This window comes from Acanthochromis polyacanthus, chromosome 2 (assembly GCF_021347895.1).
Source record: "Acanthochromis polyacanthus isolate Apoly-LR-REF ecotype Palm Island chromosome 2, KAUST_Apoly_ChrSc, whole genome shotgun sequence".
NCBI classification, from domain to species: Eukaryota; Metazoa; Chordata; class Actinopteri; family Pomacentridae; genus Acanthochromis; species Acanthochromis polyacanthus.
The window spans coordinates 38922066-38940160 of NC_067114.1; the positions used below are offsets into that span (position 1 = coordinate 38922066).

Genomic DNA, 18095 nt, shown 5'->3' on the forward strand with positions numbered 1-18095 from the left:
AGCTAACCTGTTATGTTCAGAGTTTCAGATTTAATTCGACTGGAAGAAGCATCTTCTTTTTGCCAAAATATTTTCCAATGATTCTAAGCAATACAGATTCCTAGCGGAGGGAAAATGATTTATCTGTAAACTTGTTGATGTGTACATTACTAAGCCACTGAATGAAGCCGTACAGTTACAGTATCACACATTGTAGGCATCGTGTTGCCATGGGAACCTGACATATATAGCAGGTGATGCAGAAAGTGCATAAATATGTCTTTATGTTTGGCTCTGATTTGCTGCTCACTCCATTTACACTGGAGCTAAAAGAATGCAGATTAGAAAACAGATTTGTTTATTGCTATTTATAACAAAGAATATTCAATCAGCTACATTAATTTCACTTTGATTTGATCACAAATTAAAGTACCAGCCTGCATTCTGGGACAGTGTCAGACCTAAATGCACTTCAATACAATCTTGGGTTTAAATATATGGAGATTAAAGTTTATTAACTTTATTGTGCACCTAGATAGAAATAATCAGCTGCATTGTCAGTAAAAAAAAAGCTTTTTACCAGCATTTCTGTCTTGCACTGTTTGCAGTTCCAGCGCTTTTTAACATCGTGTATTTTATGTTCCTCATTGTCCTCCATTATAACAACCTGTTGACTGAAGCAGCTGCAGATGATCGTTTCATTTTGTGCAGAAGAAAAGTCACATGACGTGTTAAACACCCACTCTTATGTGAACACGCAGAGTTTGAAGCAAAAGTGTGAGTTACCAGATACCAGATTGTGATATCTGTTATCTCTGACTGGGTTTTTGGACTTTGTCAAACTGGCTTCATGATGCAGCCCTCTGGAGTTCATCCAGTATTTGTTGTTGGCTGGTGGAATCTACAACGCACCAGAAACAGAAAAGACCTATTACAGGAGAGCTCTTGTAAATGTTTACGCCACCTCACACCTCCCAGAGTTCCTGCGATGGAAACCAACGCAAAAAAAAACTGGACTGTCAGGATATTTTACCTTCTTTCATTTTGTATGATTTCCATAACGTGGATGTGACCAGTGAAGGCAGAATAACAGGATAAGCTCAAGTTTACATTCTGTTTGTTTATTTGGTCTAGTCTGTGACACGTCTGGGTCAGAAAACCACAAAATGTATGACTGTAAAAACCTGATCAGACAGATTTAAGGTGCGGAATGAACCCAGTGTTCAGATTGGACAACAGGTCACACCGATGTTATGAGGTGAATTATATTAGGAGGACACTGACTGTTAACTACTAATGTGATGCACAAGATTATTGTGCTTCAAGCAAAAATCTTGGGTAAACTGAATGTGTACTGATGGCGGTTTCTCACAGCCTTCTGACAGTTTGCTTACTGAATAATTTGAATAAGTCAAAAGTTGCGTTTCTCGAATAAAAGACTTCACGTGTTTCTGCCTGCAGGCTGCAGATGCTGGAGGCCATCTGTAAGCACTGGGAAGGCCCCATCAGCCTGGCGCTCTACATGTCCGACGCTGAGGCTCAGCAGTTCCTGCGCTACGCTCAGGCCTCCGAGGTCCTCAAGAACCGCAAGAACGTGGGCTATCACATCGTCTACAAAGAGGGCCAGTTCTACCCGGTCAACCTGGTGAGGAACGTGGCCCTGAAGAATGCCAACACGCCCTACGTGTTCCTGACGGATGTGGACTTCCTGCCGATGTACGGTCTCTACGATTACCTCAGGTAGGATCCCCATCCAGTTCTCACATTAATGACACCTAAGACAGTAAAATCAAATAACTCTCAGCTGATGGGGTCTAATAGAGCTTTATCATAGCAGGCATTGAAACTGGAGCTGTAATAAAAACACGAGTCACATAAGCAGAAGAACAAATGTATTACAAGTCGTGCACTTTAATAGTTACTCGTGACTCTAAACCTCAAGTAGCAACACATTTTTAGTCACTGAGTTCATTTTTCACTGGTGCAGAAGCTGCTGTGGATGCAGTCAGCAGTAAAACACCGTTCAGACACGTAGAAGAAGCCCGGAGCCAAAATTTACGGAGTAAATCTATATCACTTAAATGTATGTGTAATACTTAATAGTATTACAGCTTTAACTTGCTGTTACGCAGCTCTTCCAGATGGGGAACTGAAGCTTTTATACTGCTCTCTTTGAGACCTCCAGACTCCACAGGCAAAGCAGTGTTTTTACCTCATCGAACATGGAGGTTGCTGATCTGTTACCGTGTAATTTAATTGAAATGTTCGAATACACAACAGAACATAAACTAATCAATCAAGGAACAGTAGACCAGCAACTCCAATATTCTGTGAGACAAAATTGCTGTTTTTGTTAATTGAACTCGCTGGTTTTGTAGAGGACATGAAGCCCTAAAAGCTTCAGTTCCCACCAGAAGGGTTCTGTCTGACAGCATGGTAAAGCACTGAGAATGTTCTAAATATAGCCTTCACTTACACTGATTGATTTTTTTACTTAACGTGGCCAAATTATGTTTTGTTGCTGACTCTGTCCGCAGCAGTTCACTGCTTAGCTTGCATGCTGCTCTATTTCTCCATACTGGGAACACACTGACTATGTACAAGTCTGCAGTTCGTGTGGTCGGTTCAGCACAAGTTACACTCATTAAAAGAAAGTCCTGCCATCACAGAGTCCTCCTCTATATGTTCGTAGCAGGTCTTAGGGGTAGGCGATCAGGTCAAAAAATCGCTGTAGGATTGTTTGGAGTAGAATCGGGATTGGAATCACAGATTTACTTTAAACCATGTGATCACATGATTAGTTGTGCGAACAGTTGCCTGGATACAAAGTCAGTCTCTGTATCCTGTTTTCTGTCTGATTTTATTATAAAACTTCTCAGTCTGAATCTCTGCTGTTTTAACACTTATTTTGAAGACTTTAGGGGACCATGTTAGTTTCTTTTCATTAGTGTCAAAGTAAAAGACTAAATAAAACCACAATGAGTGAAAGATTTGATTAGAAATTTGTTGGACATGCAGCTTCTGTGTATTTTAATTACTCCCAAATTCTAATTGTATTCCATTATTTTGCACAGAGGAGTGTCTGCTGCCGTAATAGAAACAGGAAAACAATATTTATAATAATTGCAACACCTTTCTAAAACACTTTCAGCAAAACCTGAACTTTACAACCATCATGAAAATTACATTTCCTGCAGGACTGTGTTGTTTTAGACTGAATTCTGAATGTTACGCTATCATAATCTGTTTCAGACATGAAAACTGTTTGCCAATAAATCAGAAATGCTGTTATAGAAGCTGCTTTCACTGCGTCTCACCTCCTGTTTGCTGCTGCAGAAAGTCCGTGGTGCAGCTGGACATGGCTCACACCAAGAAGGCTCTGGTGGTTCCAGCTTTCGAGACTCTTCGTTACCGTCTGTCCTTCCCCAAGTCCAAAGCCGAGCTGCTCTCCATGCTGGACATGGGGACTCTCTATACCTTCAGGTACCTGAACAAATCAAAATCAGTTCAGTTAATCCTAAGAGCTTCAGGAAAATGCTACTGGACTTCTTTTTTTGGGCGTTTTTTTGAAGATGTTTCGCCTCTTAGCAAAGCAGGATTAGCACTAGCATGACGTGAATAAGGATCTACACAGCTAATTAGATGTTATTGTCTTGTTCCTCCTGCCTCTACAGGTACCATGTGTGGCCAAAGGGTCACGCTCCTACCAACTATGCCAAATGGCGGACAGCCACCACACCCTACAAGGTGGATTGGGAGCCTGACTTTGAGCCGTACGTCGTGGTGAGACGAGACTGTCCGGAGTACGACCAGCGCTTTGTGGGCTTCGGCTGGAACAAGGTGTCGCATATCATGGAGCTGGATGCACAGGTGCGTCTGTATAAACTGATACAAGCACGAGGATGCGATTTTTCTGTTTACTAGTTTTGAGTTCTTTTGTTCAGACATAGAAAACAATCATTCTATGTCTGAACAAAAGAACTCAAAACTAGTGTACTAACATGAAGACATAATGAACGTTTTGATGACTAAAGAGTCAGTTTGGTTTCTTTGAAGTGAGGCTGTTTGAGGTACTTATCCATAGTTACTGTATCACCTGCAGTTGGCACAACCCCAGTTTGAAAAAGCAGAAGACTGCTGGCAAGGAAGCTAAGCAGTGAATGTTCAGCGGCAAAACGTATTTCAGCCACCAAAAAAAGAAAAATCAATATTGCTGTAAGCGTATGCTATATTTAGAATGTTCTCACCTCTTTGCCTTTTGTCACTACAGTTTATGCATTGTACAACTTCTGGATTCTACGCATGGCCAAACTCATGTCATGTACTTGATTACATCACTGGAATTCTGAGCAACATCTGATCTGCAGCATGATATAGCTGAGAATATGTAGCCTCAAAATAAAGTGCTGTGTAACAACAGGGTAAAGCAGTAAGAATATTCTAAATAGAGACCTCCTTTATGTGGCTAAAATAAGTTTTGCTACTGACCTTGTTGACTGCTTAGCTTCGGTGCCAGCAGTCCTCAGATTCTGCAAACTGGAGGTTTGCCAACTGCCCTCTACTGTAGTTATTACACTAACTGTGGTTCTATTAACTATCATATCCGAACATTCTTTTAAAGAGCCAATTAAAATCTAAAAAAAAGACAGTTTTGCAGCAGCTTGTCTTTGGTTTTGTGATACTTCAAATTGGTAATAACAGATTTTTTACCATGTTTCTCTAAGAGTGGTCAACTTACAGCTTACACAGCCTAAAATCACACCGTGTAAAAGAGCCTTAAAGGGGATACGTCATGCTTAGTGTGGTTTTCAGTCACTGCTACGATATCTGAAGTCTGATTTATACATCAGATCAAACAGCAAGTCAATCTGTCCAGGATTTTTTTTTTTATTTGAATAACTAAATTACATTCTCCCTATAGAATGTCTCATTTTCTAAAGCACACAGTTTCTACAATGAGTGATAATGTCAAATATCTGAGTGGTGTCGGATCCAGTCTCAAGAGATGTGACATTTGTGGTGGAATCAGAGTTAAGAGGTCACTGTAATGTAACTGACTGCAGGTGAACATGCTGTTTCTCCCACTAGGTTCAATCATATTTTGATCATCTTGGACTTGACTGTATGTCGCTTGAATCTGATGAACCCCAAAACGCATCGGCTGCTGTGAAAGCCATGTGCTCTTTGCAAAATCACCAAAATTACACCGTTTATCAGAAGCAGGACCTCTGTAAATGCAGAGAAGAACATCAGATTTTAGACTTTCTAATGGCCCTTGATTTAATCATCTGTGATGTGCTGTCTCCGATAAAAATCTGGCAAAAATAAACCCTTTGCCCTGAATAAGTTTCTGCTGATAACAAAAAGATTTCTCCTCTGTATGACTGAAGCAGCTGCTGCCACCATCAGCCACACAACAAAAATTCAGGGACTTTGGAAACAAAAGAATTGAGCTAGTAAAATATCTATAGACCCCATCAGAGCCTACGTCATCAATAAGCTGCGTGCACATCATGGAGACGGAAGTACTGCTTCATATCATTTACCTGGCATTGTTTGCACCACATGAAGTAGCAAAACTAAAACCTAACACTGAACTATCGGCATCATAATGTTAGGTTGTTGTGTTTTTGGTTGTTTGAACTGAAATACTCAAGAAGGACTTAAGTTCTACCGCATACCAAGGGGCTGTCGGCCATTTCAGAGCAACTGAAGGCGGCTGTGGCTCCAGGCTATCAAGCGAGTGGATTGGACGGAGGATATCCTCAACAATGCACGTGTGTGCTCTGTTGTGGCAAATAAAGCGAAATCAGTGCAAAATATACTGACGAGCTGTCGGTTCCCACACGATTAGAGCCACTAATAAAAGCCCTGTCGACTGTTGTGACAGGGGGACATAAACAATAATGTGACTGGAGTCGCCGCCATACAGGTGCAGTTTGCTGTGTGTATGTAGTTCTCCACTTTGTTGGCTGGGTAGGATTTCAGACATCAAAACACAAAACTCTTCGTCAGTGTCCTTGTATCTCACCTCCTGTACATGTCCACAAATTGTGTAATCATAGGCCTCCATAGATTTGTACGCTTGCAGCTTCTCTCTAGTGTACATGCTAGGTTTTTCCACTAAATATAAGTAAATATCAGGCCACTGAATATTGGGCCACTTACGAACGTCAAAGTCCCATTCGGTAAGTGTACAGGGATCTGGGAACCTCTTGCCATTTGTAAAAGTGAGCTTTTTAAAGTAGTTTTCGCGATCTTTTACTGATAATGCACCCGCATAGCTTGATAAGCCACTGCTAGCCACCATAATTCCGTTGCCAGGGTGTGCGTGCAGCCCTCTTTGTTTACCAACAGTAAATGGGTCTATAGTCTGTAGTATCACTGTTTTTTCTCCAGCATTGATAACACCTAAGAGCACTTGGAAAAATGTTGTACATGTTGATTGCATTTTTAATTTTTTTTTTTGTTAGACAGCATTAAAGATGTTTTTGAGTTCTACTTTTAGCCACGGTTGTTCTGTTTCCATAGAGAAGCAGGCCTTTTTTTGCAGTGAAAAATGAATCCAAACTGAGGAGAAATGTGACTGGAGCAAAAAAAACCCACACAGAAACCATTTGGGATTTGCATATCATTCGTTTGATGTAGACCTTTGTGCAATAAGTTTGAAAAGTCATTATACGTGGTTAAGGATCTGAAACATTTGGCTGATGTGTGTAAAATGGCTTTGTGTGCAGCGTTACCTCTGCTGAAGTCAGATCGTCTGTTCGTGCCCAGAAACAGCGATGGTCCTCTCTTCTTTAGACCGTCCTCTGACACAATTAATCATTCAAAATTATGTCAGAAGTGCTCTAGAACGAAAATATAGACCCAAGAAATGTGTCCCTGTCCCCTTGAAGTTGTGAAAATGAGCAACTCGCCACACAGCAGGTCATCAAACAGTTTTATGTAAGAGTTCAATGTCCACCTTCATCAGCTTTGCCAGCTGATGAGAAAACACAAAACAGAGCTGGGTCATTCTACCTCATATCACCAAATTTAAACAAAAAAAGAAAAAAGTCATGCCTAACAATCTTCAATATGACAGATTTTTTTTTTAAAATGTTGAAAATTGATTGTGTTGACATGTGTAAAATCTGGCGTCACTGGTAACGTTAGTTTGAGGTAAAAATTCTTAACGAGAGATCGATTCGTGTGGAGTTTTGCATCGTTTTCTTCACTCCGATCTATGGATCAGCATTTGAAGTGGCATAACTTGGGAAATAATGCGGCTGAAGTTCTGTAATTTTACAGACCCAGTGATATGTGCATATGGTCTTTAATGGTGTAAACTTTAATAGGACAAAACAAACCAGTTATACAATGATGCAAATTTAGTCAAAAACTAATTCCGTGTTTTTCTTCTATTCCCATATTCCACCAACCATAAAACCTTAACTTTCCACTCTGAGAGGCAGGTTTTTAGGCAAGGCAAATTTATTTATATAGCACATTTCAACAACGAGGCGATTCAAAGTGCTTTACAAAGACATTAAGACAGAAGATGACAACAATTATTTAAAAAAAAAACAAAAGAAAACATTTATAAAATCATTAAAAAAAAAAGGTCAGAACAGTAAAAAGATCAAAAACAGAAGTCAGCAAGGGCTGTTTGAAATAACTGTCATAAAATAAGATTTAAAATAACTTAAAATAATTTAATCAAAGGCAGCTGAGAACAAGTACGTCTTCAGAATGGACTTAAATGTGCTGAGAGTTTCAGCTGATCTACAGTTTGCTGGGAGTTTGTTCCATATATATGGGGCACAGAAGCTGAATGCAGCTTCTTTTACTCCACCAAGGAACGCGGCAGAGTTATGTAACGATCGGCGTACGTTTGTCTGTCTGTCCGTTAGCAACATTACTCAAAAATGGAATAATGGATTTGGATGAAATTTTCAGGGAAGATCAGAAATGATACAAGAACCATCTGATTAGATTTTGGCAGTGATGCTGCTTATAGTCTGGATCCATGGATTTGTTAAAGATTTCTGTATCATTGCAAAATAGTGGCAGAGAGTCACTGTAACTATGACAAGTCAATGCTACTGACGATCACATGATTGCAATCCTACCACAAGTCAACCACTGCGGACTTATCTGTTGGAAATTATACAATGACTCAGTGGCCTTGGTGGAGTACTGTGCTCTCTGAGTGCTTTTCTTGTTTTTTTTCCTGTGATTGGCACCAATAGGAGTCTTAAAAATGTAGAGTGTGGTGCCAGTCAGAGGCATACTTTGAGGGGGGAAAAAAAATTGTTACTTTTCTTGTATTTACTGTTTATGTTCCAATGATTTTTACTTATTCAACATGCCAAAGATTCATTCTGAGTTTGGGAAACACTGTTTTAAGTACTCTGCACCTGCTGCCTGGAACTCACTGCAGAACACGCTGAATCTGAAGGAACTCATCATCATTGGAACCTTTAGAAGACATATGAAAGATACTGCAGCAGCTACTTATCACATTTGTTTGGTTTAATGGTTCTCAGGCTGCTGTCTTGGCCAGACTTCTCTTGAAAAAGAGGTCATTGTTTCTCAATGGGACTGACCTGGTTAAATAAAGGCTAAATTTAAAAAAAAATTATGACCAATATTAGGACAATAATGGAGCAGGTATGACAGGTGAAACCAACTGGAAGAGTAGTATAATATTGTTACTGGGCTAAAAGAAAAATAATGATTCTATGAATTTGGTTGAACTGAGGCAGAATGATCCAGCTGCTCTCGCTGTCAGTTACCTCAACTGTTGTTTTTCTTTCCAGGAGTACGACCTGATGGTCCTCCCCAACGCTTTCATGATCCACATGCCCCACGCTCCGAGCTTCGACATCTCCAAGTTCCGCTCCAGCTCGAGCTACCGCAACTGTCTGAACACCCTGAAGGACGAGTTCCACCAGGACCTATCGAGGAAGTACGGCTCGGCGGCTCTGAAGTACCTCACCGCCCAGAGGAACATCTAAACACCGGAGAGATCCAGCCAATCGTCGGCCCCGAGAGCTCGGACATGTACTGACGCTGCGCTGGGGGCCTCGTCGCCGCCGAGTGCGAACATGACGGTAAAGCTTTACAGCCCTTTCGAGCACTCTCGGGCTCCTGTGCATTAATTCTCCAGTCGACTCCACCTCAAGGTGACCGAGATGAAAACCCCGAACATGACTGCGGATTTTTCTGAAGGCAGGATTCTGACAGAGCTGAAAGGACGAGCGTGGATACGGATGGGATTAGCTTTAAGGCCGGGAAATAATAACCATATTCTTACAATTTGTTCTGACAATCAGGGCTTTTTCCAGAACTATGAACCAGTCGGTCTGCATGGATTTCCGGACACGACGGGACCCCTTCACTTTGGTGACAAACATGAGAGAGAAGACTGCATTTGGGAGGCCAGTCGAACTGGAGAAAGATTTAAGCCTTATCACTTTCATGATATTTACTATGATATTTAATGATATTTTCATTTCCTTCTTTTTTTTCCAGTGTAAAATCAGAACCAATGATAGTGAACATTTACAACGTTTTGATTACGGCTTTACATAAGAATTTGTTTATTTTTCCTTTCTATATTTTCTGACCTCTTTAAAAGAAATCCATAGTGTCCCAGTCAAATTATTTCAGATTTTCTGTGGGCTTCAGGGATGTGCTTTGTGTGTGTGTGTGAGTGTGTGTGTGTGATCCAGCTGCGTCATACGGCACGTCTACAACACGCTTACTGCTTGTCGTCAGTGTCATGCTCGCTTCTGTCTTGCATGTAAACAGTTGCACTACATGTTCTTTTCACGTTACAAAATCTAAATTATTCATTTCTTCTGCCATCAGTCATCCCTCTGAAAGCTGCAAAAATCTCTAAATGATAATTCGTGTCATTACCGATTGGGACCAACTCACGCGACCAACACTGACCCCTGACAGTGAGTTGTTGCTAAATGAGACAAAGGGCAGGAGCTCGTTTTGATTTATCCTTTTTGAGCCATTACGTCTATATTTGTGTCTGAATCACTGGATATATGTGCCATCTACTGTACCATTTTACCCACAATCCTGTTTTGTTTTGCAAAGTCCAGCTGAAATTAAAAAAGTCACACTTTCCAGCAGCCAAATGTCACATTTTGCTCTTAGTTCTTTGTAAAGTGGAAGAAACGCCACTTCAGCTTCTAAACTCAGATCTCTATGAACCTGAGATCTGGTTATTATACTGAGTCCAATCAAATGCAGCTCGGGTTCAGCTGTGACTAGGTGGTGCATCCTAATTATCGCAGAACTATTAGCTTTTCAAGAGTCTATTCAGACTGGAATATCTTACAGTCCTTTTCAGGCGGAGTGTGATTATTTTCTTGATTAGTCAAAGTTTTTGGGTCTGCAAAATGTAATAAAGTTATAAAGGTTGAAAAGTGATGCCCAAATAACCCCCAAAAAATCTTCTTTTGTCCACAGCTCCCCAGACTTTGTGTTCATTATAATTGAGGAGGAAAGAAGTTACTTACATTTATGAATTTGGAATCAAAGAATTTAGGCTTTTTTTGTTTTAGAAAATTCCTCAAACCGTTTAATCTGTTATCAGTGCCAGTGCAAGATGGCACAATCATTTCTGTTCTATAGTCTTCACTCTTGTACAGTGGGAGAAAGTGGTAACGCTTTTATATACAGCAAACATACTGGGCTATGCAGAGGTAAAGTGTAAAAATACACATTTATTCCCTTTTTATAGTGATTATTTTGGACTAAAAGACAAAACTAGACCTACAGTTTGCAGAGCTGTATGATGCAATGAGATGCAAATATATTTAATTTCAGTTGGACTTTAATATTCCTAATTTAATTGTTGTTGTTTTTTGCTTCGTCTGTCCAACATCTCCAACCAGTGGAAGATTACCCTCTAAATGAACTACTGACATGCTGCCGTGATGTGTAGTGCTGCTTATCGGGGAAATAATTCCTACTGATTTGAGTCTGATCATAACTGACCAAAACTTCCTGGCAAACTATTTGAAACTAGTCTGCCAAGTTTCTCCATAATTTGGTGTCAAGGTTGATAACGATGTTTCTGGCGTCCTTCCCCGTAGCACAGGACAAGAAAAGAAAAACCCGGGATGCGACATTGCAGCTCGTAGCGGCATCCGGCTTCAGTTTTGTTCCTCTTTCTTGTTTTTCTGTTGAAAAGATTTGCTGTCTGTTTATTTTCTTGATCTCTGCCTGCATTTGACGGGGGGAAGAAAAAGGCACGCGGAAGAGACGTGAAAGAAGAATCTAGTGTAATTTCCACTGAGCGTACGGCAGACACAGGAGTCAGGTACTAAGCGTTGGATCGTGAGCGGTGGCGTTTGGTGAGGAGTGAGTGTTATCGGTGCCATGAAGAGCCCTGCTCCCTCCCCGCTGCCATCCACGCCGCCTCCATTGACTTGTTGTTGATTGTGGTAAATGCTAGTGCCTTTGCTGTATTGTGAAACTGGATATTGATTGTACTGTTGTACCGACAGGGCCTGGGGATAGTCAGGCGCTCTATTTATTATTGTTGACTCAAATCAATCATATTTTTCTATGTAAGTGCTTTAAATAAATTTGCCCTTTTTTATGACTTCGTCTCGGGGGATGGGGGTTTGTTTTTCCACTACTTTTCTCCAACTGCTGCAGCATTTCTGTTGAATTAATGCTATTCTAGGATTATGGAGATCCTGAGGAATTTTTATATTCTCAACCCTGCAGGGCAAAGAGCGTCTTGGGATTCCAAGTAATTCATAATATTTACTGGGGTCAGTGGTTTTAAGACATGTGAATCCTCCATGTGTGTAATTGGACCAGTGAAAAGTCCCAATACAAACTAAGTTGTCTTGGATGAATAGCTCCCCTGATGGTTCTCATCCCGTTTTAATGCAAATTACATTGAGGTAATTGGGAACAGAACTTTCCAACTCCAGTGTGTTCAAAAGTTAACTATTTAACAAAAGCAACAATTACTTTCTGCTGAAATGGAGGAAAAGTAAATAATACCAAATGGTAAAGAACTGGAGAAAATTAAGAGTGAAAAGAAGCAAATACAGAAAAATTCAAATACTGACTATCTATAAATTAAGCCCTAAAATAAACAACTGCAGAAAATACAAATAAATGCAGAAAAATAAGAATATATACTAAAAGCAAGCAATCAAAAACAATTTGGAATATTGACTGCATTTATAAATAAAGACATTTATAAACAATGACAGAAAATATAACTGAATACAGACGGAGTACAATATATAATCTATATATGAAAACTGAAAACAAGCAGCTACAGAAAATATAACCAAATGCAGAATATTATGGATATAAAATGTAGGAATATATGAACATACGTAAACAAACAACTAAAGACAACACAAAGCTATTAAGGGTTGTAAGTAGATTGACTTAAGTCGTGTACTAAAACAAAAATATGAGGCAGTGTTTTTCTCACGCCACTTCATGGTGATACTTCACTACATTACATTACAAAAAATTACACACAAAACATACAGTATGAATTATTTTATCTACGTAACAGCAGAAGAAAAAAATAATTGGAAAATATTTTTGATAGTCAACCAAATGCCAAAGAATTCATTGTTGTCTCCAAGTCATGATGATTTCCAGTTCTTCTTTCAATTATTTTAATAAATCCAAGTTACATCTTAATAATTTTAAGGTTTGAATTGTATTTAGGTAGGACTAAATGTCTTAATTTAAACTCAAGCTGGACCTGAACATTTCACTTTTTGGATATTTGTTCGTTAGTTTTGTTTTCTTTTTGCTAAACATATGCTATCAGTAAAGGTAAACCGCAAAATGCTTTTTTTATTTTTACTTTTTTATTAAGATGTGCAGATTTATATGAGTCAGATTCATTTAGCGTTTTTCTGATTGTTTGCACTGGCTATGTATTAAACTGATTTATTTAAGAATGCACTCCAGATGCAGTCACCACTCTGGTCTGAAGCATCTGATGGGTTATATATCACGAGTAACAGGGATAAATGCTGAGAAGTCATATTTTAATAATGCATTTAAAACATAAACGAAGGCCTTTCCCTGACCTGCTTTTAGATTTCAGGTTATTGTAATTTTTTATGACAAATGTGTATTCAAATATTAGTGATCAATCTTGCTTATTAATAATCTGGATCATTCCTGAAGAAAACAAAGCAAATTTTGGTCGACCCCTAAAAAATGCACGAAAAATGTGCCAAAAGGACCTAAAATCAAAGTAAGAAACATCATTAACCACGCTCGACGGGTACGTCGGCGGGATTATTGCATTCGGTGCGGTATCTAGCTGGGTAAGTATGTATGTATGTATGTATGTATGTGGCTATGTCCGGTCCGATATCTCTGCAACCGCTGAAGTCAGGATAATCAAACTTGGCACTGAAGATCAGTCTAAGGTCCCCTGCTCAGTTGTAGAGTTAGGTCAGCAGATCAAGTCGGGAGGGAGATACGTACGATGATCAAAATTGATACATATTGCATCAGTTGTATAGGGAGGACAGGGTTTTCGCCAGCAGAGGGTGTGGTTCTGCCCTCTACTGAGGGCTTGTCTAGTTGTATTAGCCGTATGCACACTGATCTACAAAATGCCAATCAAAGGCACATTATTTACTTCTATCTGATCAGTTTGTTGGTCAAATCTGTTTCAGTGTAAACCCTGTTAACTAAATCACTGATTATGTGTCTGACGTTTGATTGAAATATCTCTGCCAATGCCAGTTTACAGATTCATGTAATGCCTTTCTCTGTGTGTAATGTCAGCTGAAATATCCTTGAGAGACTTGTGTAACAGCAGCACAAGTGTTGATGAGCAAACGGATGACATAACAAGCCGAACACGTTGAAAAGTAAAGAGCAGCTCGGTGGGATGCAGCAGTTGTCGCTATTCAATGCATCGCCAGCCTTCAACACATCTATACCTCCTCTGTGTACACACACTATCTGTATGCACAAGCTGTAAAGCGTTTGTGATTCAGTGCTGCTCCTCGGGGTTGCATCCTCGTATGCAGAACAGCCCTGCAGCAGTCCTCTTCTTCAAGCATAACACATGTTACATAGATGTACTATGAAACCCCCTCAAGCTGCTACATCACAGCGGGAGTTCATCCACGTCTCGCCTGCAGGGTTCTCAGCAACAACTTATCAATTATTAGTCACCCTCTCTGCATGTAGGCCAACCAACCCATATGCACAGAGTGTCATCAGACAAACTGAATGAGGATTCACTGAAGACATCTTCTTTTCCTTGCCTTTCACTGCATATATTTGCAGTCTTTTACTACAGGAATTGGTCACACTTTGCTCAAATGACACTCCTATATAGTACAGTTTAACAGGGTGTTTAGCAAACAATTTGCCTGCTGGGTACTTCTTTGAAGAATGTTTGTTGTTAGCGGTTTTGGATTAAGGGAGCTCAAATCCCTCGGAGTAGGAAGAAGCAGCAGCTACCAGTTTGAGCTGTTCAATTACAAGTTGTAATCACGGGAATATTTCCAAGGATCAGCATTCGTAGATGCAACATAATATCACTGTGTTACAGCAATAGGCGGGCCACACAGTGAGTGCAGTGTTTCCTTCATTAGTACAATCAAAAGTCATCTTAAAAGTAGCTTTACGATTTTGTAGCGTAACCACAGATGCACAAACATGTTTCACTGATTTTATTTAACTGCAAAAATCGTCACATCTGGATGCAAATTTGACTGCAACAAAATATGAGGCATGAGCTCCACAAAAGTTCAAAATGTTTTCTGCATAGACATATTTCCGGCACCCCCGAAAGAGGTCTGAGGCCAATCCAGTATTATCTACAGTTTCAGTTACTCAAAGATAATAATGAATTTTCGTTTATCAAATGGTCAAAAATATCAAACAATAATATACTACTTGAGCTTAAATTTATATTGTATTTACCATTTAAATATTTTTAGCAACATTTGCACCAATCATGAATTCCTGGGTCCACCAGGACTCAAGAACTCTTTCTAACATCTTGTTTTTATACTGTGTATATATACACACTATATTCTTTTATTCTATTTGCACCATCTGCACTTATTTTTTCTACCTGAACCACTGTACATGTGAGCTGCTGGCAGGCCTCCCCATTTGCAACCATTTTTGCAAATGGGGAGTGTGCAAGTTAGCAGTTCAAGTGGTCGCGTTGTGCGAGTACATGATGATCATCAAGCTGTCTTTGTGTCGCTCTAACCAACACAGGCAGCTACTGGGTTAGCCACAGTGGCGGAAAGTAGTACTTCTAGAACTTTGGTGTACTGCAGGATTTACGCTTAAAAATGTGGTTTTCTCATGAAATGCGGAACAGGCGCTGTTTTTTCCACTCTAGTTAAACTCTTTCAAAATAATTTTCGGTCACACACCTGTCTGAACACTGCAGCTACCAAGCAGCAGCTTCCACAGCCTGTCATGTGCAAGGGCAGATCCAGATTAATTTTAGTTGGGGGGGGCACAGGGAGGTACAACAGATATTTTGGGGGGGGCACCAAAAAGTTGTAAGAAAAAATGAAAGCTGCTACTGACCTCTCCCTTTTACAAAGTATTTTTCATGTTTTTTTTTTTTGGCTCTTTAACACAATAGGAAAGCTGTATATGACCTTTTCATTTTGTACTGTTAACATTCAAATTATGATGGACTTGCTTCCTTGTTTATATGAATTACAGCATCTTTAGCTGCAACATCTGCCTGTTATGTAAAACCAGGTAGAAGGCCACTTTGACAAACAGGAAATGGAAGATTCCAAGCAGATTTATAGAAGGGGGAACCGGACTGTACTAAGTGTGGTCCAGTATAGAGGGGTGTTTTGTGGGTTGTTAAGGCTGATAATTATGATTAGAGAGACATTTGGAGGAGATATTCATTTACAGTAAATGAAAGTATTTAAAATCTTGGAGTTAAACTTAGAAGAACACAAACTCTAACAGAAAAGTTTGTTGATACGTTTTTTTTTTATTTCCAGATGTTAAGTTAAAGGAGTTTTATGGTGAAATCACTCAAATCACTCCAGAAGACAGAGCGACCACAGCTAGATAAAGGTTCAGAGCCAAAGTAGCGCCATTTTTAAACTGATTTATTACCGTAAATCATCCATCCATTCTCTTTACACCGCTTTATCCTCACCAGAGTCGCGGGGGGTGCTGGAGCCTATCCCAGCTGACTCGGGCGAAGGCAGGGGACACCCTGGACAGGTCACCAGTCTGTCACAGGGCTACATATACAGACAAACAGTCACACTCACACCTACGGCCAATTTAGAGTAATCAATTAACCTCAGCATATTTTTGGACTGTGGGAGGAAGCCGGAGTGCCCGGAGAAAACCCACGCATGCACAGAGAGAACATGCAAACTCCAAGCAGAAAGATCCCAGGGTCAGGCCGGCATTTGAACCGGGGATTTTCTTGCTGCAAGGCGAAAGTGCTCACCACTATCCCACTGTGCAGCCCCTACCGTAAATCAGTAAAAACTAAAATACTGATAATCAGTACGCACACAATTACTGCAACTCTATAATGTATGCCTCTTTCCTTTGACTTGTTATTTGTACAATATATGATGTATATGATGGCGTTTTCTTGAACCAAAGGCTATGTGATGTTTTCTCAGAGACATACTATGCTACTCTGTTTGTTCTGGCCCTGGGCCGCTGCTCTCCTCCTCTGTTGTTTTCTGGATTGTACTCAGCTGCATGTCTTCGTCCACCCGGCCTCCGTTGACTCGTCCCGCCTGCTGTCTCTGGAGCTGAAGCTGGATTGGAACAGACCAAGGTACCGTCCAATCAAGATGCCAACTGACTCTCAAAAGGCTCCTTCATCTGGCGGCAATTCTACTGAGGGGAAGCTGAGCTTCAGCAGAACTTTGGAGATGTGTTCCAGTGGTTGATGGATATGTGGGGAGATAGAGAGGGGCCTTTGAATTATTCAGAAAGGAAAACAGGGAACCCATTGTTAGTTTTAGTTTAGACTGCTACTGCGGTGTGTTTTTGGCTTTTAAGAGGTGAACAGAAAGAGGTTTTATTCATATTGATGATCTTTTACTTTGTTCCTGGTTGGAATGCCCATCAATGTCAACGTGAAGTTCACTTTTAGATCTGTTTAATTTTATTTTAATAACACCCATTTGCTTTTAATCCCCTCACATTTTGTGTTGTTGTAAACTTACTCTTTCAAACAAATACTTATCTCACCCTCTGGAAACCAGCGTTTGGACTGTTTTTGTGTTGCTCCTCACCTACTTCAGACAGCCGGGACAGAACAACGTTTTGTGGACCAAAGACTTAACTATGACATTTTGTGGACGACATGCTATACGATAGGCTTTTTTAATTGACATATTCATCTGATGTTTTTTTTTGTTTTACCGTATTTTCACGACCAAAAGGCGCACCGTACCAAAAGGCGCAGTCTCAGTTATGTGTGCCATTACTGTATTTAACACACACATAAGGCGCACCTGATTATATGGCGAGGGTTTTATATACAATCCACGCCCACACTTCCCCCTTTAACGTTCTCATGGTGTCCTCTACTGCATCGGCCTTACAACAACAACACACACACAAGCATACAAGTGTGCGTATTTAAAAATAGAGCGGGAGCAAAACTGAGTTTGGTTGTGCTTTATTTAAGTATTGATTACAAAGTACTAACATTTTTTTAATCGTCAATAGGCGTGGGCATGGTAAAACACAGATAAAACAAGCACACAAGTGTGCGTATTTAAAAATAGAGCGGGAGCAAAACTGAGTTTGGTATTCACTTTTTTTTTTTTACCGGTAATCGTCATCAATCAAACCCATGGAAGTCCTCATCCTCTGTTTCTGAATTGAACAGCTGCGCTAAATCTCCATCAAACATGCCAGGTTCACTTTCTTCACTGTCAGAGTCACTTTCCGTGCCGTGCGGCGCCTCGGAAATGATGCCGGCTTTTGCGAAAGCTCGAACAACAGTGCCAGCAGACACGTTAGCCCAAGCATCTACAATCCATTCGCAAACTGTGGCGTAACTCGCCCGGCGCTGCCTTCCACTCTTAGTGAAACTGTGGTCTCCATCGGTCATCCAT

At 40.2% G+C, this 18095-nt stretch overlaps 1 protein-coding gene across 3 annotated transcripts in view; it reads left to right on the forward strand.

The window, feature by feature from the left end:
* Positions 1 to 11593, forward strand: part of large2 (LARGE xylosyl- and glucuronyltransferase 2) — a 166639-nt gene extending 155046 nt beyond the window's left edge. For all 3 annotated transcript variants that reach the window (XM_051937210.1, XM_051937203.1, XM_051937213.1), the window contains 4 exons: positions 1441 to 1719; positions 3316 to 3462; positions 3654 to 3849; positions 8784 to 11593. In XM_051937210.1, coding sequence (XP_051793170.1) covers positions 1441 to 1719; positions 3316 to 3462; positions 3654 to 3849; positions 8784 to 8981 — 820 coding nt within the window. In that variant the 3' untranslated portion in view covers positions 8982 to 11593. The remainder of the gene's footprint in view (positions 1 to 1440; positions 1720 to 3315; positions 3463 to 3653; positions 3850 to 8783) is intronic.
* Positions 11594 to 18095: the final 6502 nt, after the last annotated feature.